Raw genomic sequence first — 21,669 nt, 5'->3', positions numbered from 1 at the left:
TGAAAGTACGTAATGGAGATGTTTTGATCGAAACAACATGTACAAGGTGATGAGTGATAACTAGCCACGTCTGGGAGCAGTAACTATAGTAAGTATGTCAGAAGGGCAGTATTAACTTGTTTGTATCGGGTATAAAGATGTATCTCAGAGGGAGTATCTTTGTCTAGCCTAGGGAGGAACAGAAAGTCTCGCCGTTCACTGAGCTGGTCCATTGTTACAGGCATACATGTATTAGTGGACTGGTAGAGTCTGCAAGATACTAGTACCATGCTTCGTCAACAATAAACTTGGCCGGGAGTCTTCATCCCTTAACGGACCTTGTGGTCATTGAGCAGTTTGCTCGAGGTCTGCCGTGCCAGCTGTCTGCGCAGGGCTGGGGCGGCACACAGAGCAAACACACACGCAGCCAAACATCTATCAACATCTAACCACAGGCTCCCCGTCAGAATTTCCCTGGCATTATTCCATCAAAACTAATGAATCCACTCTGAAATCTGCACATATCTGGGAGATTCACATACTGTGAATGACTCTGCACTGGTTCTCTGTCCTTTACAGCCCTCTCCCAGCCCCATGGCAGTCTGGTGAGACCCATGCTGCCAAGGATTTCCTTTCCAGATGGGCTCCTGAAATAACACTGGGTTGAGAATGAGAAAAGCATCTAAGTTAACGCTGCCTCACACAGCAATATTTTAAGCAAGGAATCCCCAGGGGTTGGGGGGACTATGATGTCTCTGCTAGAGCTGTCACTCCAGGTCCTCCCACCAGTCTCCCCTTCCCCCTACATCCTTAATCACCTCATGGAATTTCTGTGATAAAAAGAAAGTAAATACTGCTCTTGGCAACAGCAAACAAGACTAACGGAAAGCTACTATGTTCTGTGTCTAATAACACCACACTGTGCCTTGAGCACTAATACTGCAAGAAAAAGTCTGTCTAGTCTGTCCTGAACACCAAAAAGTTTGCAGTATCCTTTGAAAACTGAATGACAAACTAAAAAAGGCATAACATACCTGACGTACAAAACTATTAGAGGTAGTGTCAGAAGATGTACTCCCATCTGATCCTTTAAATCGGTTTTTTCTTCTAGCACCTTTTCCGTAAGACTATAAAAAAATAAAACAGGAATACTGTTAATTTCCTTTACACAGAAACTTCCAGTACAAACATTACTTATGTAACATGACATGTTTGACTGTTCGGGGCTCAACTGGGCAAGCTTCGTCAAGTTGGTGAGCAATTATGTAAGTAATTGATGGGACACGTGCATAAGTAAGTGCTGACCAACATGAATACGGTTTGCACAATCAAGCCCTGAAAGGTTCTCTCTCTCCTGAAGCAATTTTATAAACTAGTACAATGTAATATTATGTTCAAAAGTCAGAATGAAGTATGGTTTTATTTTATTTTATAGTTACTGTAAATGTACTTCCTAATAAGAGAGTTGCTGGAGAAGTCTACAGTATGTCCCAATTATGAGCCAAACCAACTGGGAGAAAGAAACAGAAAAATGTGAATGATAATTGGGAACTGTTTGAGAACAGTTTAGTAGATGCTACAAAATCCACAATCATACAACGAATAAACCAGCCTGACTTAGAGGGGAAGTGAAAGCATCCATAATAAATAAATAATAAATATAACTAATGGAAAAAATGGGAAGTTGATAATAATGAACATAAATTAAAAGCTAGGAATTGTAGAAAATTGATAATGGAAGCAAAAGAACGCCAGGTAAAATCTATAGTCAGCAGAGTTAAAGATAATAAAAATGAGCTCTTTTAAATATATCAGGAACAAAAGGAGTCCTAACAATGGTATTGATTTATTACTAGTTGGACATGATAGAATTGTCAATAATAATGCACAAAAGGAAGACATATTCACTTAATATTTCTGTTCAGTAGCCACCCCCTCTTGGTCACTGTACACAACGCCACTATCCTGCCTGTCACTCAAGCCCATATCCTGTGCATCATCGTTGACTTTGACCTCTCTCTAGGTCCTCACATCTAGGCTATGTCTAAATCTTTCTACATAACACCACTAATATACAGCCTTTTCTATCCATCCACACAGCTAAACTCTTCTCCAGGTTCTCATTATCTCACATCTTGATTACTACAACATCCTTTTCTCTGGCCTTGACAAATGCAATCTTGCCTTGCTCAGATCAATTTAGAGTACAGCTGCAAAGATTATTCTTCTAGCCCAGCACTTTGACCATTTCACCCCCCTCTTTGAATCCCTCCACTGGCTCCCTCTTCTCTATCACATCAAACTTATGATGCTTGTACTCTCTTTCAAGGCCCTTCGCAGTCAATCCTCATCCAATCTATCATCTTTCATTCACTATCAAGATGTCAACTCCTGCCTCCAATCAGCCAATAATGCCAGCCTCCATCACCCACTTGTTAAATTTTCAAACGAGCACCTCAGTTCTTTCTCCCATGCTACCCCTCACATCTGAGAGTTCCCCATAAACATTAAAAAACTACCTCATTATCCTCCTTAAAACTCTCCTTTGCCATGATGCCTACAAAAATATGACAACAGTCTCTGGTGTGCTGATACCACTGCCTACCATGCTGACCAATATTGTCTCATTGTTTCCTTTTACTTCCCCATATATTTATCTGTATCTGTCTTTGTCTCTTGTCTGATACTGTAAACTCTGCACAGAGTAAAAAACAAAACAAAACAAAATAAAAGGAGGAAAGATTTGGGCATCTGAGGAAACTGGAGGATGATATACTTCAAAAACAGATTCCAACGAGAAACTTCAGAACTGGAATTAATTTGCAAACTGGACACCATCAAATTAGCCCTGAATAAAGACTGTGAGTGGATGGGTCACTACAAGGACTAAAAACTAATTTCCCCATGCTAATTTCCCCCCTACTGTTACTCACACCTTCTTGTCGACTGTTTGAAATGGGCCACACTGATTACCACTACAAAAGTGATTTTTCTTCCTGTTGATAAAAGCCCACTTTAATTTAATTGTCTCGTTAGAATTAGTAAGTTCCCAGTCTTTTTATGTATTATGTATATATATCTTCCTACTGTATTTTCCATTCCATGCATCTGATGAAATGGGTCTTAGCCCACAAAAGCTTATGCCCAAATAAATTTGTTAGTCTCTAAGGTGCCACAAGTACTCTTTGTTGTTTCTGGAGGTTGATAGGTATCCTCATCATGCTAAAGAGGTGGTGGGCCACATAATCCCCTTAAATTTACTCTTGCTACTAATAATGTATAAGTTTGTAACTGCATGGCAGCACTTCTTAACAAAGAATCGGATTTCCTAATACTCTCTGCAACATTGCCCCCCAAATATTCAAAAATCATGAGTCAGTCATGAGATTATTTTTAAAATTCTCATAATTTTAAAGTCAATATATTTTGGGTTCCTTTTAATTGCCCTCTGGTGTTTGAGCCCTTAGGGTTCAAATTTTCAAGCTTTTCTCCAAACTTTGAGGGCTAGCAATTTGCTTTTTTGTTTTTGTTTTTAAACGAGAGCTGAGATTCTCACATAATCACATGACTCCAGGAGCTGTGGATTTAAGAAAAACACGAAATATCATAATAAAATTTTGAGGTTTGGGAACAGTGATTCTGTCCTTTTATTATATTTTGCCTCTTCATGTGCATTTCCTCACAGCTGTGTTGTGCAAGATCAAGCTCTTTATTTGCATGAACAATTGTTTCTGGAGTTACAATTTTGGAAGAATAGTAAATTGATTTTTCACAATGTACATAATATTAGACTGGAAATTTCAGTATTAAAATTAGGTATCTTACCTACATTTTGTTTATATTCCAGGAAGAAGTATATAACAGTTGGTTATAACTGAACAATTACAAATAACAGGCTGAATTGTGACACATAGCTATTGGCCTAAGTAAGTGGCAAGGTGGGCAGCCTTTCTTGGACCCAATGCACCAAGGTACTGCATATGTTTTACCATACCTCTGAATGTTCCAGCATGCTCCCACCAGGGCAGCCTGCTCCATAGGCTGGTACACAGTAGTATTTATGTAGGGAACAGTCCCTGTAATATGGGCTTGTATGCTATATGTGCAAAGGCAATGCTCCTCAATACTACCCAAGAATATCTGCATGTGGTCAGCAACAATCTGGCACAAAGTAATTGCATTCATTTCGCAATTAGTAAGACTCCAATCCTGCAAACACTTAATTATGGGTATAACTTCAATCATGGGAGCAGTCTCATTGACTCAATGGGACTGCTGATACAAGTAAAGTTATGCATGCCCTTAAGTGTTTATATAGAATGGGGACCTTAGCTTGCTTTATTACTTAGTTACATAGGTGTGTAAAGTTCTTTGAAAATGGGCTCCGTTGCTATAGACAAAGAAACACAACACACACATGTTTAAATTCTGTTGCTTCCTAAAATACCAGTCAGGCTGTGTAAGACTTTTTTTTTAACTACAAGTATTTTTTGTAAAAAAATTTCATCTACCACACTCTTTAAGAAGAAAAGTGATGAAGACATGTTTTTCATTCTCACTTTTACCTAAAAATAAGTCACTCACCATTTATTTAAATACATCTTATCTAATAAACCATGAAAATCATACTAATCGTCTTACACATGCATACTGGTTCCCTGAAAATTAATACTGTTTCATATATATGAACAATTATTTCTAAGTTATTAGGAGCTGAAGAGTGTTCATTTTTCCACAATGAAACCCTATGATTTTAACAAGATCCCTGCTGTGTCCAATGCACAGCAAGCCTGCATCCACAATACTTAATTCTCCAAAGTACATGACATAAACAGAATACATGGCTGATCACCAAAGGAAAAATACTGCACTAAATTGCATCTGGAAAAGTGGATCTAATGGCATCAAATTACTCAATCCACAACCAGAAAACCAGTCAGTGTGGACTGAAAATAAGGTGTAAATTTTTAACAGTGACAGTAATTAACCACTGGAACAATTTACCAAGAGTTGTGCTGGATTCTCCCTCACTATTTTTAAATCAAAATTGGATGTCTTTCTAAAATATATGTTCAGGTAATTATTTTGGGGAAAGTTCTATGGCCTGTGTTATATAGGAGGTGAGACTAGATGATCACTATGGTCCCTTCTGGCCTTTGAATCTATGGTAAATCGTAAATGCATATCTATGAACAATCAGCTACCATTCATTTGTATTTTACACCAAGGCAAAAAAGAGCAGCATGTGTAATGCTCTCAGTAGTAGCTGATCCCCAGCCTATAATGGAGAATACAGTGCTAGTCATTAAGACTTATATTAAAGAGTTAGAGGCAGAGCTCAAATTTTAAAAACAGACATGTTTGCCTCATTCAAAGACTCAAAGAAGGATTCAACAAGCAGAGTCACTAACGTTACTCCTAGGGGAATTCTGCGTTATTGCATGTGTGCAGAATTCATGTTCCCCGCAGATTTCTGATGGGGAAACAAAGGGAAGCCGCAGACAGAACACACCAAGTGATCTTTCCTCCCCCTGCAGCAAGATTCGAGACCAAGAGACTTAAATGTGCACATGCACTAGATAACAGAACCTAAGGAAAATTCAGGACATGCTGACCGAATACTACCACTCAGTTCAAGAACAATCCATTGCCACTGTAATCATCCCCACCAAATGGGGTTGTTCAGTGCTGCGGTATATCAAACCCTCTCTGATATTCAGTAGCATGTTAGCCATACCACGATTCAGAGGCAAGTACTGCAAGCACTTCAGTCAGTACGCAATATAGGTCTAGCACCTGGTGAGTTCCAGTAAGCACTCAGACACGCAGCTCAGACAAAAGCAATTGTTTAGTAAGGCAGGCAGAAAAGAAGGTCACAAATATCCCACATACAACAGCTTAAACTACAACAAAAGATAAACATCACAATTCCTCCTTAGTCCATAGGGGGGATTATGAAAGAGGATTAAGCCAACTCAGGCACAGTACCTGGAATGCCCCCAATAGGTGCAATAGGGTGTCAGTCAGTAGTTCCCAACATGCTAGAGTTCAATACCATAAAGATATCTCTTTGGGGGCTCCTCCATGCAGTTGTCCAGTTGCTGTGCAAACTGCTTTCCCTGAAGCAATGTTTAGGCTGAAAGCCTCACCCCACAGTCTCCTGTCCTTTTTACAAGTCGCTTGGAGGGATGCTGCTTCAGTGCCCCTGTTAGACCCCTTCAAGCCCCCCTTTATTCAGAAACCTGGATGCAGGGTCAAGCCTTTGCTCCTTCCCCACCGGCCTTGTGACAGCCTGCAATATGCTGTTGCCACCACTGCTGCTAACAACAGCCTCTCCCTTCTGGGGCGCTCTGCTTCTCATCAGTCTCCCAGATCCCAGGCTACCTCTGCTCTGCTGCTGCATCTCAAGAGGGCCAGCTCCCTTTCCACAACAGACACTTTCAAAGAGTTTCCGCCACCCTCATCCTCTTAGCCAGGAGAGGGAACTGGGCCTGCTCTCCTCACTCAGACCAACCATCTCCCTAACTGCAAGGGAATCTTCTCCCTACTGCTGACCTACTACATGCCAGAGGTGACAATGGAACGTAGTGAGTCTGCTGCTCATCAGATTCATCCCACCATAGATTCAGACCTCTCTGCCTTCAGTCTGAGTGAAAGGAGTGTGTAACAGAGGCACTAGGTCTTAGGGCACATGTGCTCATCCCAGCAAGCCTCTTACGGACCTTGGGCCCTTTAAGACTGGGAGCTGTTGTTGGAGGTCTGATCCTGCCTGCTCCCACTCATGTGCCCAATAGGAATTTTCATATAAGGCTTCCTGACTCAAACAGGAGAGCAGAAATGAGAGACCAAGCTCTGGGAAAGCCCGGAGCGAGGGGGGGGGAGAGTGCAGCAGAGAGGGGTGTGTCTCTGCACCTGTCAGATAGAAGGCCTGAGGGAGAGACACCAGCAGAGAGCAGGAGAACTATGGTGAAGCCTTAGCTAAGGAGGACTGTGGAGTCCTGAAGACAAGGTCTAAGACAAGACCCAAAGGGGTAGTGAGACTACCATTCAAAATGAAACCAGGAATATGACCTCTAGAAGGCAGTGAGCAGGCATTAAAGGAAAGTAGGGATTGAAATCACCAGAGAGCTTCAGATGGACCCAACAGTAGGGAAAATCTAAACAACAAGGGCAACAATTGATGGCATACCATATACAACTGAGAAACAAATGCCTCCAGTAGAGACTGGGCATTCAAAATAAGCCTACTGCTGACAAAGAGCAGGGTGATGCAGGCTGAACCCCTCAAAAGTTTGGGGAGGAATCAAAAGAGAAATAATTCTTGAAATCTGCCCTGTTTTATATTTAAGGCTATTAACATTTTTTTTCTACCATGAAAGAATGCAACACTGGAAGGAGGTTACCACCTCCAGCCATCAGAGTGGAAAACACTGCCTCATGCTGGTGACCATGCTGGAAGCCTAAAAAGGGTAATTTGGTCTCACCTTCCCCTAATTCTAATCTATTTTATTCAAGCACTGCCATGTTGGAGCTGGCAGTTGAGGAATACTGACAGATGAGAATAAAACCTTCAATAGCTCCATAATAAGCAGTGATTAAATACAAACAATAATTCTATAAAATTAAGAGTAACAGGATCTCTTTGGCTATTAATTATAAAGTTAGTTTGTGAGTTAATATTAACAAATTAAGGCTTTGCAATAGAAGAATATATTTAAAGAATAGGTGAAATGGGGTATGTATATATGGGGTAAATTGACTCAGCTGTAACTGGTCAGTAGAAGGCAGGTTGAATCTGCTGCTGCTCTTCTGATTCCTCACTAGAGGGTGATATGTCAATGAAGAGGGGAAGATTCCATGGCAGATGGATGATGGGTGGAGACCTGAGAGAAAACAGTGAGGACAGCTGGTGACTGCTCAGGTGACTAAGCTGGGGTTCTGCCCCATGTGTGCCAGTGGATCTATCTTGCTTTAAGAATAACAAGATGCATGTACGCATTTGTAGAGAATATTCACAAAGTGGAAAAACAAACAAATTACTCAATACTCATGCCACGACATCAATTTCTCTCCAACAATAGAAACTGAACTACTGCAAGGACCTGAAATCAAATGTGCTTAGCCTCGTGACAACATTCCACATTCACACACACTCGGAATTCTTGTATTAGAGGATAACCTAAGTATACAAATTAGAAACAAAAGCAAGAACTCCTGAAATGTGGAAGACAGAAGCTCCTTGAAATAGAAAGAAGGGAGCATGTACTGCCACAACAAAGACATCACAATATGGCTAGAAGTTTGAGGCTTTGTAAAAGGATATGAAAGAGATTAAGAAAAAAAGAAAACAAGGAAGAAGGAACTTGTTTTCATTTACAATTTGTCAAGCCACTAGGAAATTAATTGACAGATAACATAGAAGGAGGTAAAGAAAGAGCAAGATGAGAAGGAAATAATTAGGAAGGAACTCACTTTAGATAAGATATTTCCCCTCTCAGCAGGTTATTTCATAATTGCCAATTACAGGATTTAATGAACCTTCCTCTAAAAGTATCCCACTCTGGTCTCTGCTAGAGACAGGATAATGTACTAGATCAGTGGTTCTCACCCTATGGGCCACTTGCAGCCCAATCAGCACAGATCTGAGACCCATGTGACATTCTCAGGGCCACACAGGTAGCATTGGATACGGCCCACAATGGTAAATAGTTTGAGAACCACTGCACTAGATGAGACAGCATTCTGGTCTAGTATGGCAATAGTGCTAGGGATTTAGTCTCTGGACTTCACACACAAACACAAAAAAAGATCAATTTGGAAGCAGAAGCTGAACTGTGGACTCATTAAAAAATAGGATCAGACAGATCAAGAAATTACCATGGAAGAATGGCAAAGCATTGACACTTGCTCTCTGTCTTTTACTATAAATAACCAGGTGGACCTATCTTCTTTAAAAATTACTTGATTGCTAAACTGATGTGTTCTCATTTATTTGGCTTTTTGTTTGTGAAAAGCTGATGAAATAGGAGGTCAAGGGAAAAAATAAGGGCCTGATTTTCACAGGTACTGAGCACCCCAAGCTCCCACTTATGGAGTTATGGGTGCTCATGACTAAGGCTAAGATTTTGACATGGTTGTTTTTAGTAAAAGTCATGGACAGGTCACTGGCAATAAACAAAAATTCATGGAAGCTGTGACCTGTCCGTGACTTTTCCTGCTGTGGCTCTATGGTTTCCCCTGCCACGTATAGAGGTTGTAGCTGCTCTTTCAGTAAAAAAAAAATTAGACTTGTTCAGAAAACCAACATTTTTCCTGTGAGAAATTTCAGACAAAAAAATAAGAACATAAGAATGGCCCTACTAGGTCAGACCAAAGGTCCATCTAGCCCAGTATCCTGTCTTCTGACAGTGGCCAGTGCCAGGTGCCCCAGAGGGAATGAACAGAACAGGTAATCTTCAAGTGATCCATTCCTGTCGCCCATTCCCAGCCTCTGGCAAACAGAGGCTAGCAAAACCATCTCTGCCCATCCTGGCTAATAACCATTGACCTATCCTCCATGAATTTATCTAGTTCTTTTTTCAAACCCTTTTATAGCCTTGGCCTTCACAACATCTTCTGGCAAGGAGTTCCACAGGTTGACTGTGCATTGTGTGAAAAAAAACTTCCTTTTGTTTGTTTTAAACCTGCTGCCTATTAATTTAATTTGGTGTCCCCTAGTTCTTGTGTTGTGAGAAGGAGTAAATAACACTTCCTTATTTACTTTCTCCACACCAGTCATGATTTTCTAGATCTCTATCATATTCCCCTTTAGTCGTCTCTTTTCCAAGCTAAAAGTACAAGTCTTATTAATCTCTCCTCATACGGCTACTCATACCCCTAATAATTTTTGTTGCACTTTTCTGGACCTTTTCCAAGTCCAATATATCGTTTTTGAGATGGGGTGACCACATCTGCATGTGGTATTCAAGATCTGGGTGAACCATGGATTTATATAAAGGCAATATGATACTTTCTGTCTTATTTGCTTAATGATTCCCAACATTCTGTTTGCTTTTTTGACTGCCGCAGCACACTGAGTGGATGTTTTCAGAGAACTATCCACAATGACCTCCAAGATCTCTTTCTTGAGTGGTAACAGCTAATTTAGAACCCATAATTTTATATGTATAGTTGGAATTATGTTTTCCAATGTGCATTACTTTACCTTTACCAACACTGAATTTCATCTGCCATTTTGTTGCCCAGTCACCCAGTTTTGAGAGATGCTTTTGTAGCTCTTCGCAATCTGCCTGGGACCTAACTATCTTGAGTAGTTTTGTATCATCTACAAATTTTGCCACCTCACTGTTTACCCCTTTTTCCAGATAATTTATGAACATGTTGAATAGGACGGGGCCCAGTACAGACCCCTGGGAGACACCACTGACTATTTACCTTTCTCCATTCTGAAAACTGACCATTTATTTCTACCCTTTGTTTCCTATCTTTTAACCAATTACGAATCCATGAGAGAACCTTCCCTCTTATCCCATGACTGCTTACTTTGCTTAAGAGCCTTTGGTAAGGGACCTTGTCAAATGCTTTCCCTCAAAGAATTCTAGTAGATTGGTGAGGCATGATTTCCCTTTACAAAAACCATGTTGACTGTTCCCCAGCAAATTATGTTCATCTATGTGTCTGACAATTTTGTTCTTTACTGTAGTTTCAACCAGTTTTCCTGGAACTGAAGTCAGGTTTACTGGCCTGTAATTGCCAAGGTCACCCCTGGAGCCCTTTTTAAAAATTGGCGTCACATTAGCTATCCTCCAGTCATTTGGTACAGAAGCTGATTTAAATGATAGGTTACAGACGACATTTAGTAGTCCTGAAATTTCACATTTGAGTTCCTTCAGAACTCTTGGGTGAATACCATCTGGTCCTGGTGACTTATTACTGTTTGGGTTATCAATCTGTTCCAAAACCTCCTCTAAAGACACATCAATCTGGGAGAGTTCCTCAGATTTGTCCCCTAAAAAGAATGGCTCAAGCTTGGGAATCTCCCTCAAATCCTCAACCGTGAAGACCAATGCAAAGAATTAATTTAGTTTCTCCGCAATGGCCTTATCGTCCTTGAGTGCTCCTTTAGCATCTCGATTGTCCAATGGCCCCATTGGTAGTTTAGCAGCCTTCCTGCTTCTGATGTACTTAAAAAATGTTTTGCTATTACTTTCTGAGTCTTTGGCTATCTGTTCTTCAAATTCTTTTTTGGACTTCCTAATTATATTTTTACACTTCATTTGCCAGAGTTTATGCTCCTTTCTATTTTCCTCATTAGGATTTAACTTCCACTTTTTAAAGGATGCCATTTTTCCTCTAACTGCTTCTTTTACTTTGTTGTTTAGCCACGGTGGCTCTTTTTTGGTTCTCTTCCTATGCTTTTTAATTTGGGCTATACATTTAAGTTGAGCCTCTATTACAGTGTCTTTAAAAAGCTTCCATGCGCCTTGCAGGGATTTTATTTTTGGCACTGTACCTTTTAATTTCTGTTTAACTAACCTCCTCATTTTTGTGTAGATCCCCTTTCTGAAATTAAATGCGACAGTGTTGGACCACTGTGGTGTTTTCCCTGCCACAGGGATGTTAAATTTAATTATATTATGGTCACTGTTCCCTCTAAGCTGTGCGCATGTGTGCACGCACACAGATCCTAAACCCCGTGCACACAGCGAAACACCGCGCTCACAAAAATTTGCACAGAAGCACAACAATTTGCACAGAAGAAATTTTTTGCACACGTGGCCTGTCAAAAATTAGAGGAACATTGATTATGGTCACTATTATCAAGCAGTCCAGCTGTATTCACCTCTTGGACCATATCCTGTGCTCCACTGAGGACTAAATCAAGAATTGCCTCTCCTCTTGTGGGTTCCAGGTCTAGCTGCTCCAATAAGCAGTCATTTAAGGTGTCAAGAAACTGTATCTCTGCATCCCTGCCTGAGGTGATATCTACCCAGTCAATATGGGAATAGTTGAAATCCCCCATTATTATTGAGTTTTTTCTTTTAATAGCCTCTCTAATCACCCTGAGCGTTTCAAAGTCACTATCACCATCCTGGTCAGGTGGTCTGTAATATATTCTTATATTCTTATAATTCAGGTATGGAATTACTAGCTGTCGAGATACTATGATACAGTCTGGTTCATTTAAGATTTTTACTTCATTTGATTCTATGCTTTCTTTCGCATATAGTGCCCCTCCCCCACCAGCTTGACCTGTTCTGTCCTTCCGATATATTTTGTACCCTGGTATTACTGTGTCCCATTGATTATACTCATTCCACCAAGTTTCTGTGATGCCTATTATATCAATATCCTCATTTAATACAAGGCACTCTAATTCACCCATCTTATTATTTAGACTTCTAACATTGGTGTATAAGCACTTAAAAAACTTGTCACTTTTTAGCTGCCTGCCATTACATGATATAATTGAATGGAACTTTTCTTCTTTTGACTGTCTCTCATCAAATCCTACCTGTATTTTATCATCTTCCATCCTCTCCTTCTTATTAGGACATACAGAATCGCCATTTATAGATTGGAGACCTAAACTTTTATCTAAAATCTTATCTACACTAGGATCAGAGTGTGCTAGTTATTACTATGTTTAATATTTATTTTAAAGTAGCACTCTCCCAGAAGTCCCAGTCAGAATCAGAGCTCCTTTATGGTTGTTTGTGTTTGCACAGCATCTAAGACATATCATGCTATTTGGGACAGGGACTAGCAGGTTTCAAGCATAATTTCCTTGATCAATGTCTCCAGGGACTTTTGTTTTGTTTGCAAACCATGTTGGAAAACCATAATATAAAACCTTGCAACAGATTAACTACAGAGGATGTCGGTGGCTCAACAATATGGAAACAAACTATTAAGTATAATTGTTCCTTAAACTGCTATAGCATGCTTTGGCCAGCCTTTGTTGATCCACGATACAGAACATGATATATAACCAAAAAAAAAAATATGCCTAGCATAGGTAGAATCCTAGGATAGGACACAGTTTTGAATCTGGTTACAAAGTTTGGTCACATCCATACAGGTCAAGCTAAGTTGTAGAATGGTATTTTCTAAAGCACTTCAAGGAGTGACACTGCTGCATAAAACTTGAATGGTTCTCTGACCTCACCACTGGGAATATTGGCATGGAATACTTCTAGTAGTATCACAAAATATGATAGTCCCAAGTACCTTAAACGTGTGGGTAAATGGGCATTACTAGAATATATGTAGTACAGTAAGTGATGGATCACATATCCTATATTCAGCCTCTTTCTCACTGTGATTACTTATAATAGCTTAATTTTTACTTAAAAAATCAAGTTTTTACTGTATTAATTTTTTAGAAATAATGGAAAAAAGGATAATGGTCTCTCAATGCAATAAAATGCTAAGGAATTAATTGAATATTAATATTCAGACAAAGAGGTGTTCTATTCCAATAATGTTCTTTGATACAAAAGGATTACACATGATTAGTATACTTGCCTAAAGGCAATGATGGACTTTGGTACAGAGAAGTGCAATTTGCTCCTTGCATTTACTCAAAAGCTTCACTATCTTTACCACACACACGCGCGCACACACACACACACAAAAGCCACCATCTGTGCTCTAGCCATTCAAAAAACAATTATATAAAACAGAATACAAGTACTGTACTGTACCCGAGAGACAAATAATGCAGGGTGTTGTTGGTGAACTAGCCGTTCACCTCCAAAGAGAGATTCTTTTATGCCTAGTTAAGACCACAGATCAGAATGAATTTTGTGACCAATAATGGACATTTGTCCACATCAGAAAACCACTACAGAATTTGGTACAGTTGTCAGTCTCTGCTCAGGATAGGGCAGAGACCAGAAGAACAGAAGTATTTGTAGGTCAGGAATTAGGTGCCAGGGCACCACTGTGTGGGAAGGCTTGCAAAGCATATGCCTACACTGCTACATTTCTGACTGTAGTTTCAGAAGTAGGGCCCTACCAAATTCACAGTCCATTTTGGTCAACTTCATTGTCAGAGGATTTTAAAAATCATAAATTCTGTGATTTCAGCTATTTAAATCTGAAATTTCACAGTGTTGTAATTGTAGGGGTCCTGACCCAAAAAGTAGTTATGGGGGGTTTGCAAGGTTATTGTAGTGGGGTTGCAGTACTGCTACCCTTATTTCTGTGCTGCTGCTGGCAGGGCACTGCCTTCAGATCTGGGCGCCCAGCCAACAGCCGCCGCTCTCCGGCTACCCAGCTCTGAAGGAAGTGGAGAAGTAAAGGTAGCAATACCATGACCCCCCTAAAATAACCTTGTGACCCCCCTGCAACTTCCTTTTGGGTCAGGACCCCAAATCTGAGAAATGCTGGTCTCCCCAGTGAAATCTGTATAGTACAGAGTAAGAGCACACAAAAGACCTACATTTCACAGGGGGAGACCAGATTTCCCGGTCCGTGATGTGTATTTCATGGCCATGGATTTGGTAGGGCCCTATTCATAAGCAAAAAGAAAAAATATACACTTTTTCTTCTTTTTTTTTAACATGGACTGGTTTCTCAATAGCTGAATTGTTATTCATTTTTAATGATCTCCAATAAAGGTCAATTAGACAGACTGACACCATTTTCATGTGACAACATTTCTAATCCAACATTTTTGTGATACTTAATGGACCGCCTTTTCAACTAAAATAAAGGATCAGAAACAGTTTTGACAACAACAGAAAGGTATCACCCCAAAGAGAACCAGAGTGTTCATTATTTCAAATGCACACAATCAGATATTAGCACACACTGGGTTTAAAAATAGCAAAATGAATCTATGCAGACATGTAAGGTAAAGCGAAGAGAGATATTATACAACATTAACATACTAAACCAAAGCTTTATCTCAAAATGCAATATCTTCAATAGATGTAAAAAGAAAAGGAGTACTTGTGGCAGTGAGCTATAGTTCACAAAAGCTTACGCTCAAATAAATTGGTTAGTCTCTAAAGGTGCCACAAGTACTCCTTTTCTTTTTGCGAATACAGACTAACACGGCTGTTACTCTGAAACCTTTCAATAGATGTGTTAACCTCCATTTCTCTATCTCAAACACGCACACTCTGCATACAATATATATTTTACTTTAACAGCATCCTTGCGAGGGGACAAGATGGTACACCCAGCTTCCTAATTTTATTCTAGAAGCTAGAATCTGTAAGGTCAGGAACATCTTTATCCCAGCCGAGGTCCTTACTCCTGCTGCTTTATATGGCATAAATTCTGTCTTCTCCTATAAAGCGGGGTTCCTAATCTATGGACACATATTGTATGTGAGTGGGGAGACAGGCTGTAGAGTAATATTGTAAGCAACATGTATGTCGCACCAGATACAACAGGTTGTTAGAGATGGGGAAATAACCCTTTGCTTTAGAAAGGAAGGCACTGAACAACAGTCATAGTACTGTGTTCTTACATTCATCTGTACTCTTTAGAAAATGACAAGGTTTACAAAATATCTATTTCACTGAACACTTCCTTGCATGAATATGTTTTAATTAAATTGCATTTTAAGGGGGGGGGGGAACGGATCTCAGATCTCTTCTAAGAGCTATCAAACTTCCCTTCTAAATGGGAATTGAAGCTGGAGGGTAAGGAGTTTGGGAAATCCAGCTGTTCCTCTCCTAATCTCCTTGAGGCTTTCTGTTAGCTCAGAAGGGTTGGGACCTCCTATGGCTCGTTTAAAGCGTTTCTTCGCAGCGAGGACTCTGTTCTGAGGGTGAAGGATGGATGTTCTAGCGCAGACGGCCACGCTTACGAGCTAGGGGATCGGATTAGCTTTGCACTTCTGTCCCTGCGGGGACTGGGGAGAGTGCCCCCCTGCCCCCAGAGCTCCCCCTGCCCCTTATTACAGCAGGGTCCTGAGCGGGGAGGAAGACGGAAGCCAGAGACGAGCTGAAGGGACCCGGCAGACACCGAAGGCACAGCCAGGGACCCCAGGCCCGGAAAAGCCCCTCACCCCACCAGGTACCTGCGCGGCTGTTGCGGCGGCTGGGGGGTTGTCCAGCAGCTCCATCTGCAGCTCCTGCGCCGCCGCCGGAGTGGGAGGCGATTTGGACATGTCGCTTTGGACCATTGGAGAAAAGTACCAGCCGGCTTCGCCCCACGCAAGCCCCGCAGTGAATCAGTGCAGAGCCCCGCGCCGGCACCGCCCGCTGCCGCTGCCTGCCCTCAGCGCCGTGCCATCGGGAAGCCTTCAGCGCCGGGCGGGGAGCAGGAAGAGGCGGCGGCCGCCGGGAGGGGGCGAAGGGAGGGAGGGTCGCTGGGACTCCGCGCGGCTGCCCCGCTCGCCTCGCCCGAGCTGCGGCTGGAGACTGGGGCGCGGGGCGCGGGGAGCGGACACCGCCGCCGCCAGGCTGAGGGGGAGGAGACGGGGAGGCGCGCTGGGACCGGCAAGGACCGTCTCCCACCCACGCGAGCTCCCCGGCAAGGGGCGAGCCGCGCCGAGCGGCCGCGGGAGGCTGGCTGCAAAGGCGGCGCCCGGCGGGCAATCACTGACCCCCCCTCCCCCCGCCGCCAGCAAAGTTTCTCTTGACGGGTTGGGGGCGGGGGGCTTAACACTGAGGCCGATGAGGCAGGTTGGTAAGGGCTGGATGCAGCCCAGTCCCCGGCACACCCAGCCACATCTGTCACCTCCCACGGGCTGGAGACTTTCTAAAGTGGCTGCGAAGCCGGGGCAAACTTGGGCTGCAGGACAGATGCGGCACCTCGCTGCGACCGGGGCTTCCTTTTATGGGCATTGCTGAAGTGCAGCCCCTGTGCCCCACACTGCACGGGACGTGGGAGCCCCTCTCCCAAAGAGTTTGCGGCCTGAAGACACGACTGTTGTCAAAAGAAAAAAACAATGGATGCAATTAAAACATTCCTTATATTTCTATCCTCTGTAAATGATAGCACAGATCACTTCCTAAACGCCACGAGACCCAAAGGTCGAGTTTCCTTTGGCGTATGCCACAGCTTGGCCATTGCTGCATTCGCGAGGCGAGTGTCCTCAGTTTCCCGGGATCCCCCATCGCCTGTTTAACGTTATTCGCAAACATGTTCCGTCTATTTAAGTGGAATACGAATGAGCAAATACATTTTCAATTTTTTTTGTATAAAGGCAGCTAATGAACGCACAGTATGCCCTCCTCCTTTCCCCCACCAACTAAACTTATACATATCTAAGCAGACCTGGATGATGATGCAGGACCCTTGGTGGCATATTCCATCTCTAGACAGCTATACAGTTGAAAGTACGACAAAGGAAGATCAGGGAGTATTTGCTGTTTGTAGGTGATGTAAACTATAGGAAGATAACTCCTCCCCCACAGTGATACTGATTTTATGAGGCAACTGGCATCTCAGACCACGTCTACACTAGAAAAGTTTGCCACTAGAACTTTTGCCAGCTTGCAGCCACCATCATTGCTATGTTGCTAACGCCTGTGCACATCTGGCTGCTTTTGCTGGTGCTGTGCATCCTCACTACCAGAGGTTGTATCTGGCATGTCAAAGTTCATGGCAACTGCACCTGCATTCCCCCTCCATGGTCTACCAAGGGCACTCACTCCAGGCTTCCAGCTCTCTTACCTCTTTTGGGAAGAGACTTGCATTTCTCTCCCTCCTGACCAGGGTTTTTTCGAAAGCACACAATTCCTACATCACCTTCACTATGATATTTCCAGCAATCCAGACTGCCTAAACAGGCCACATTTGTGCTTAGCTTTCTTGCCAAAGGCTCATGAATAATGAATTGCCAGCAGTTATAACTTACTACACAGCCCTTTATAAGCAAGTACATTTATTCTTAAGGTGAAAGCATTATAGAGAAAACTTATTAAAAACAATAAGCGAACCTACATGCACATTAATAAGCTTACCAGAGATCACACACACCCTGACAACTCCAACAAGGACTCTGCTCTGGTAGGAGTCAGTCCTTGAAACTCTACCAAGAGGTTTTTCTGTAGTTACAAGTTCATAACAGCCTCAGCTCAGAACAAGCACAGTCACAAATAGTTCTTGTCTTTTATGCTTCTTGGGCCTTTGATCTTCAGGAACAGTTAATTGGCAGATAATGGTCTTCTCCTTAGTGTGTAGCTTCAAAAGGCTGGGTTTTTGCATAACCCAAGGTGCGAATTTGCATTCACCTCCACCTAAAAATTCCCCAGGTGGACACTCAAATACTGTTTGTCCCAAAAGTCCACTCTTGTCTGGCACTTTGTTCAGTATAGTCCTTTGAAATTCATAACACTCCCCACGATTCACAACCCAACCACCCCCTAGAGAAGTTATGTGCAGTTCTAGCCCACAATAACACAACTTTTGCATTTAATACAATGGACTCCCAAGATATTTAAACTTAATTCAGTAAGATTGTTCTATTGTAGGAAATTGCCATATCTGTCACAAGGTTGAAGACATGGTACACTGTGGCTAAGCATCCCCATGTCTGCTGAGGCACAGTCCAGCTCAATGCCTTGTGGGACCTTTAATTCTCTGGATGCAGTGCTGGTATCCCACAATGCACTGCATCCAGGGAATTATGAGAGCCCATGATTCCCTTTCCTCCATCCCATAATTTTATTTTTTTTAAAGTTCACAGAATTCCTCATGTCACTGTTCTCACTCTGCCATCTCACAGCAGAAATATGGATGCTACATACGTCAGAGGATGGGGAAAGGAAAAGATTTGGAGTGGGACAACCTATACACCAACAACACACATGAACTCTATCAGGGATGATCAGGTTTCTCACTATAGTGGTGCTGAAATCACCAAGATTAATAAAATTATTGGTGATTTCATTTACCATGTATATGATGATTCTTATGGACTGACTCCAAATTTTATGTCTGCCATGATAATGGTTGATGTCTGCAACTCCCTGCAGTAATCTGTGCATAAGGCTGGGCATACTCTGGATCCAGCTTTTGGGACAGAAGTGGAAATTGGAGGGATAGAAATGACCGCTGTCGTGTGCCAGCCATTGTCTCCTGTGGTTTGAGGTTTGGGGTATACCTGTCCTGACTGGATGAGTGATCTTTTTTGATAGAACTAGTGAGGTTCCAGACAGACAACACAATGGATAAGGCGGCAGTGGCACTGGAAGGATTGCAAAAGTGCAGGGATGGTTCATCATCATTGGCCTGGCCACCCCTCATTCATGACAGAGGGGCAGCTGGGCCAAATTTGAATCAGTGCCATTGTGATGTGGTGCATGGAGGTGCATTGCCACTCAAAAGTGGTCTGAATGCCCTGCTTCCTTGATGAGGGGGCAACTGAGCCAAGAGAAGGAGCTCCGCCATCATCATACCCAGCTTTTTTCAGGGGCCAAGGTAGGGCCTGGATCCCTCATTGTGCCCCTGCCAACTTGAGCTTTTCAAAAGTGGGGGTTGTAATGAAATGCTAAACTATAGTATCCTGTTCAGCCACTTATTTAAATGAACCACAACCATACCTTCAGAGCACTAATGGATCTTATGATGAACACATCTGTTGTGTATAAGCAAGCTCTGTGACCAGTCCATAACTGATGCAGAAGTACATGACATGGTGTCAGGAGTGAACTAAGAACAGAAACAAAAGGAAAACAGCAACAAAGGTTGCAGTTGGAAGGAAAACAGCAACAAAGACTGCAAGATCTAGCAACATGCAATGATTCAATGCCCCAGAGAACTTCAGCTTTGACAAACCTTTGCAATGGACAGACTGGAAACAGAATTTTGCAAGATTTTGAATTGCAAACAAACTCCACAGAGAAGCTGGAGATATACAAGTATCTTCTTTAATTTATGAGATACGGAAGCAGGCAGAGAATATCTTTAAATCCCGTGACCTTACTGAAAACAGCCACAGAACTGACTCTGAAAGGGTTCTATGTTTGGGGCATACCTTATACATCAGAGAAATGTGGTTTATGAAAGAGCATGTTTATATCACAAAATTATGTTTTATAAGAGCTCTGCATACAATGGCTGAAAACTGTGATTTGGGGAATGCAACACATGAAAGTATCACAGACAGGCTGGTTAGTGGGTTAACAGATAAAATCCACAGCTGTCTAGAGAGCAAAGCAGTCTGAACTGGTGAAATAGCAAAACCTAAAGCAACTTGACAGACTTGAAAAATCTGCAACTAGCTTAGAAACTGTAAACAGACACTGTGTGTGTGAAAAGACATCATCATAAAATCCCTGAGGCAAGGAGAGAGGACTCCCAGGCTGAGAGGGACAAATTGCAGTCTACATGCACAAGGTGTGGGGAATCATATCCCAAGAGATGGTGCATGTCCAGCCAGAGATGCATGGTGTAATAAATGCATGAAATGTGGACATTTTGAAGCTTTTTGCCACACTAAAGCAGTCAGGGAGTTGACTGATATTACTGACAATCAAGAGTCATGAATGCTTTTATAGTAGATACCACTCAAAGAACTGCTGGGTCTAGAACCTGGTGACCAAGATTGTATCCAACTGGATGGAAAAAAAAGGATGGACAACTCCAGCTCTCCTAAAGAAAAATAATTCGGCACCCAGATCATATGTGATCAAGACCTACAGGAGGTTCAGCAGAAATCATTGACATCACCAGTTTGTTCCTCAGAAAGAACAACTGACAGAGCAAACTCTAACGGTGACAGATGTGGAACACAAAGAAGATGACTCAAGTATTCCAAACTGAGCACAGCCAGTCATTGCAACTAATGGACAGCCATATTAGCAAGTTGTTATATGTTCAGATTGTGTAATTAGAAAACAGTACAATTTAGAGACACTTAATAGACTGATATGTACTGAATTTCAAAGATGGTGTGAAAGTATAAATATTATAAATGGTAGGAATGTAGAACTTAAAGGGGGAGATGTAATGGAATGCTAAACTTAATTATACTCTTCAGCCACTAGGTGGCACTGTGTGTAAAATACCTTATTTAAATACACCTCAGTCATATCTTGCAGAGTGTTAAAGGATCTTAGTGATGAATACATCTGGCGTGTATAAGCAAGCTCTTTGACCAGTCCATATCTGGTACAAAAGTACATGATGGGGACACTGTCCCCGTTTAAAAAATAAAGAACAATGGCCCTTTGTCTCCCAATCTCTGGTGTCCATGAAGGTTGTTGCTCCAACTGCCCACTTAAAAGATCCTATTAAACCATCAATAATGCATTTAGTTTTAGACAATGAAAAGCACCCCACAAAAACTCCAAGCACCCTAAAACTTCCTTAAATTATAGATACAATGATAATCAACCAGCAGGATGAAAATAATCATATATAGGAAATAAATCAACTCAGCTAACAAATCAAAGGAGCAGAAAAGCCCTTTCGCCCTCCAAGAATAAACATTCAACTTTTCCCGCAAGTCCTATCAAACAATTAACAATCTTGTGCTCTCTGTTAGTCATACTGTGATCCCTAAACACCCTCTCTGTAGGCTTGGTCCTTATAGGTTACCTCCTTGGTTCAGTGCTCGTAGAGAATTGTCTTGCTGGGTACAGCTGCTTGTGGCGTACAGATTTAAGACTGTTGCTTTTGCTTTATCTATGCAGGAAGTGAAGATAAGTCTCTTTGCTTCTATCTTTGCACCTGCACAGTTGCACTGTTCTGAATGATTGGGAGTTTAGTGAACCTTAC

General features: G+C 41.9%; 1 protein-coding gene across 4 annotated transcripts in view; it reads right to left on the bottom strand.

Moving 5' to 3' along the window:
• Nucleotides 1-16,496, bottom strand: part of CACNB2 (calcium voltage-gated channel auxiliary subunit beta 2) — a 444,228-nt gene extending 427,732 nt beyond the window's left edge. The window contains exons 1-2 of one of the 4 annotated variants that reach the window (XM_048837994.2): nt 16,019-16,496; nt 1,014-1,106 (exon numbers count right to left, since the gene is read on the bottom strand). In XM_048837994.2, coding sequence (XP_048693951.1) covers nt 1,014-1,106; nt 16,019-16,123 — 198 coding nt within the window. In that variant the 5' untranslated portion in view covers nt 16,124-16,496. The remainder of the gene's footprint in view (nt 1-1,013; nt 1,107-16,018) is intronic. The other 3 variants (XM_075125898.1, XM_048837988.2, XM_048837987.2) reach the window with 3 other exon arrangements.
• Between the last annotated feature and the right edge of the window lie 5,173 nt (nt 16,497-21,669).

Source organism: Caretta caretta, chromosome 2, assembly GCF_965140235.1.
Source record: "Caretta caretta isolate rCarCar2 chromosome 2, rCarCar1.hap1, whole genome shotgun sequence".
NCBI lineage: Eukaryota > Metazoa > Chordata > Testudines > Cheloniidae > Caretta > Caretta caretta.
Note: the sequence above shows the minus strand (reverse complement) of the source record. Positions and strands in the feature narration are given on the sequence as shown.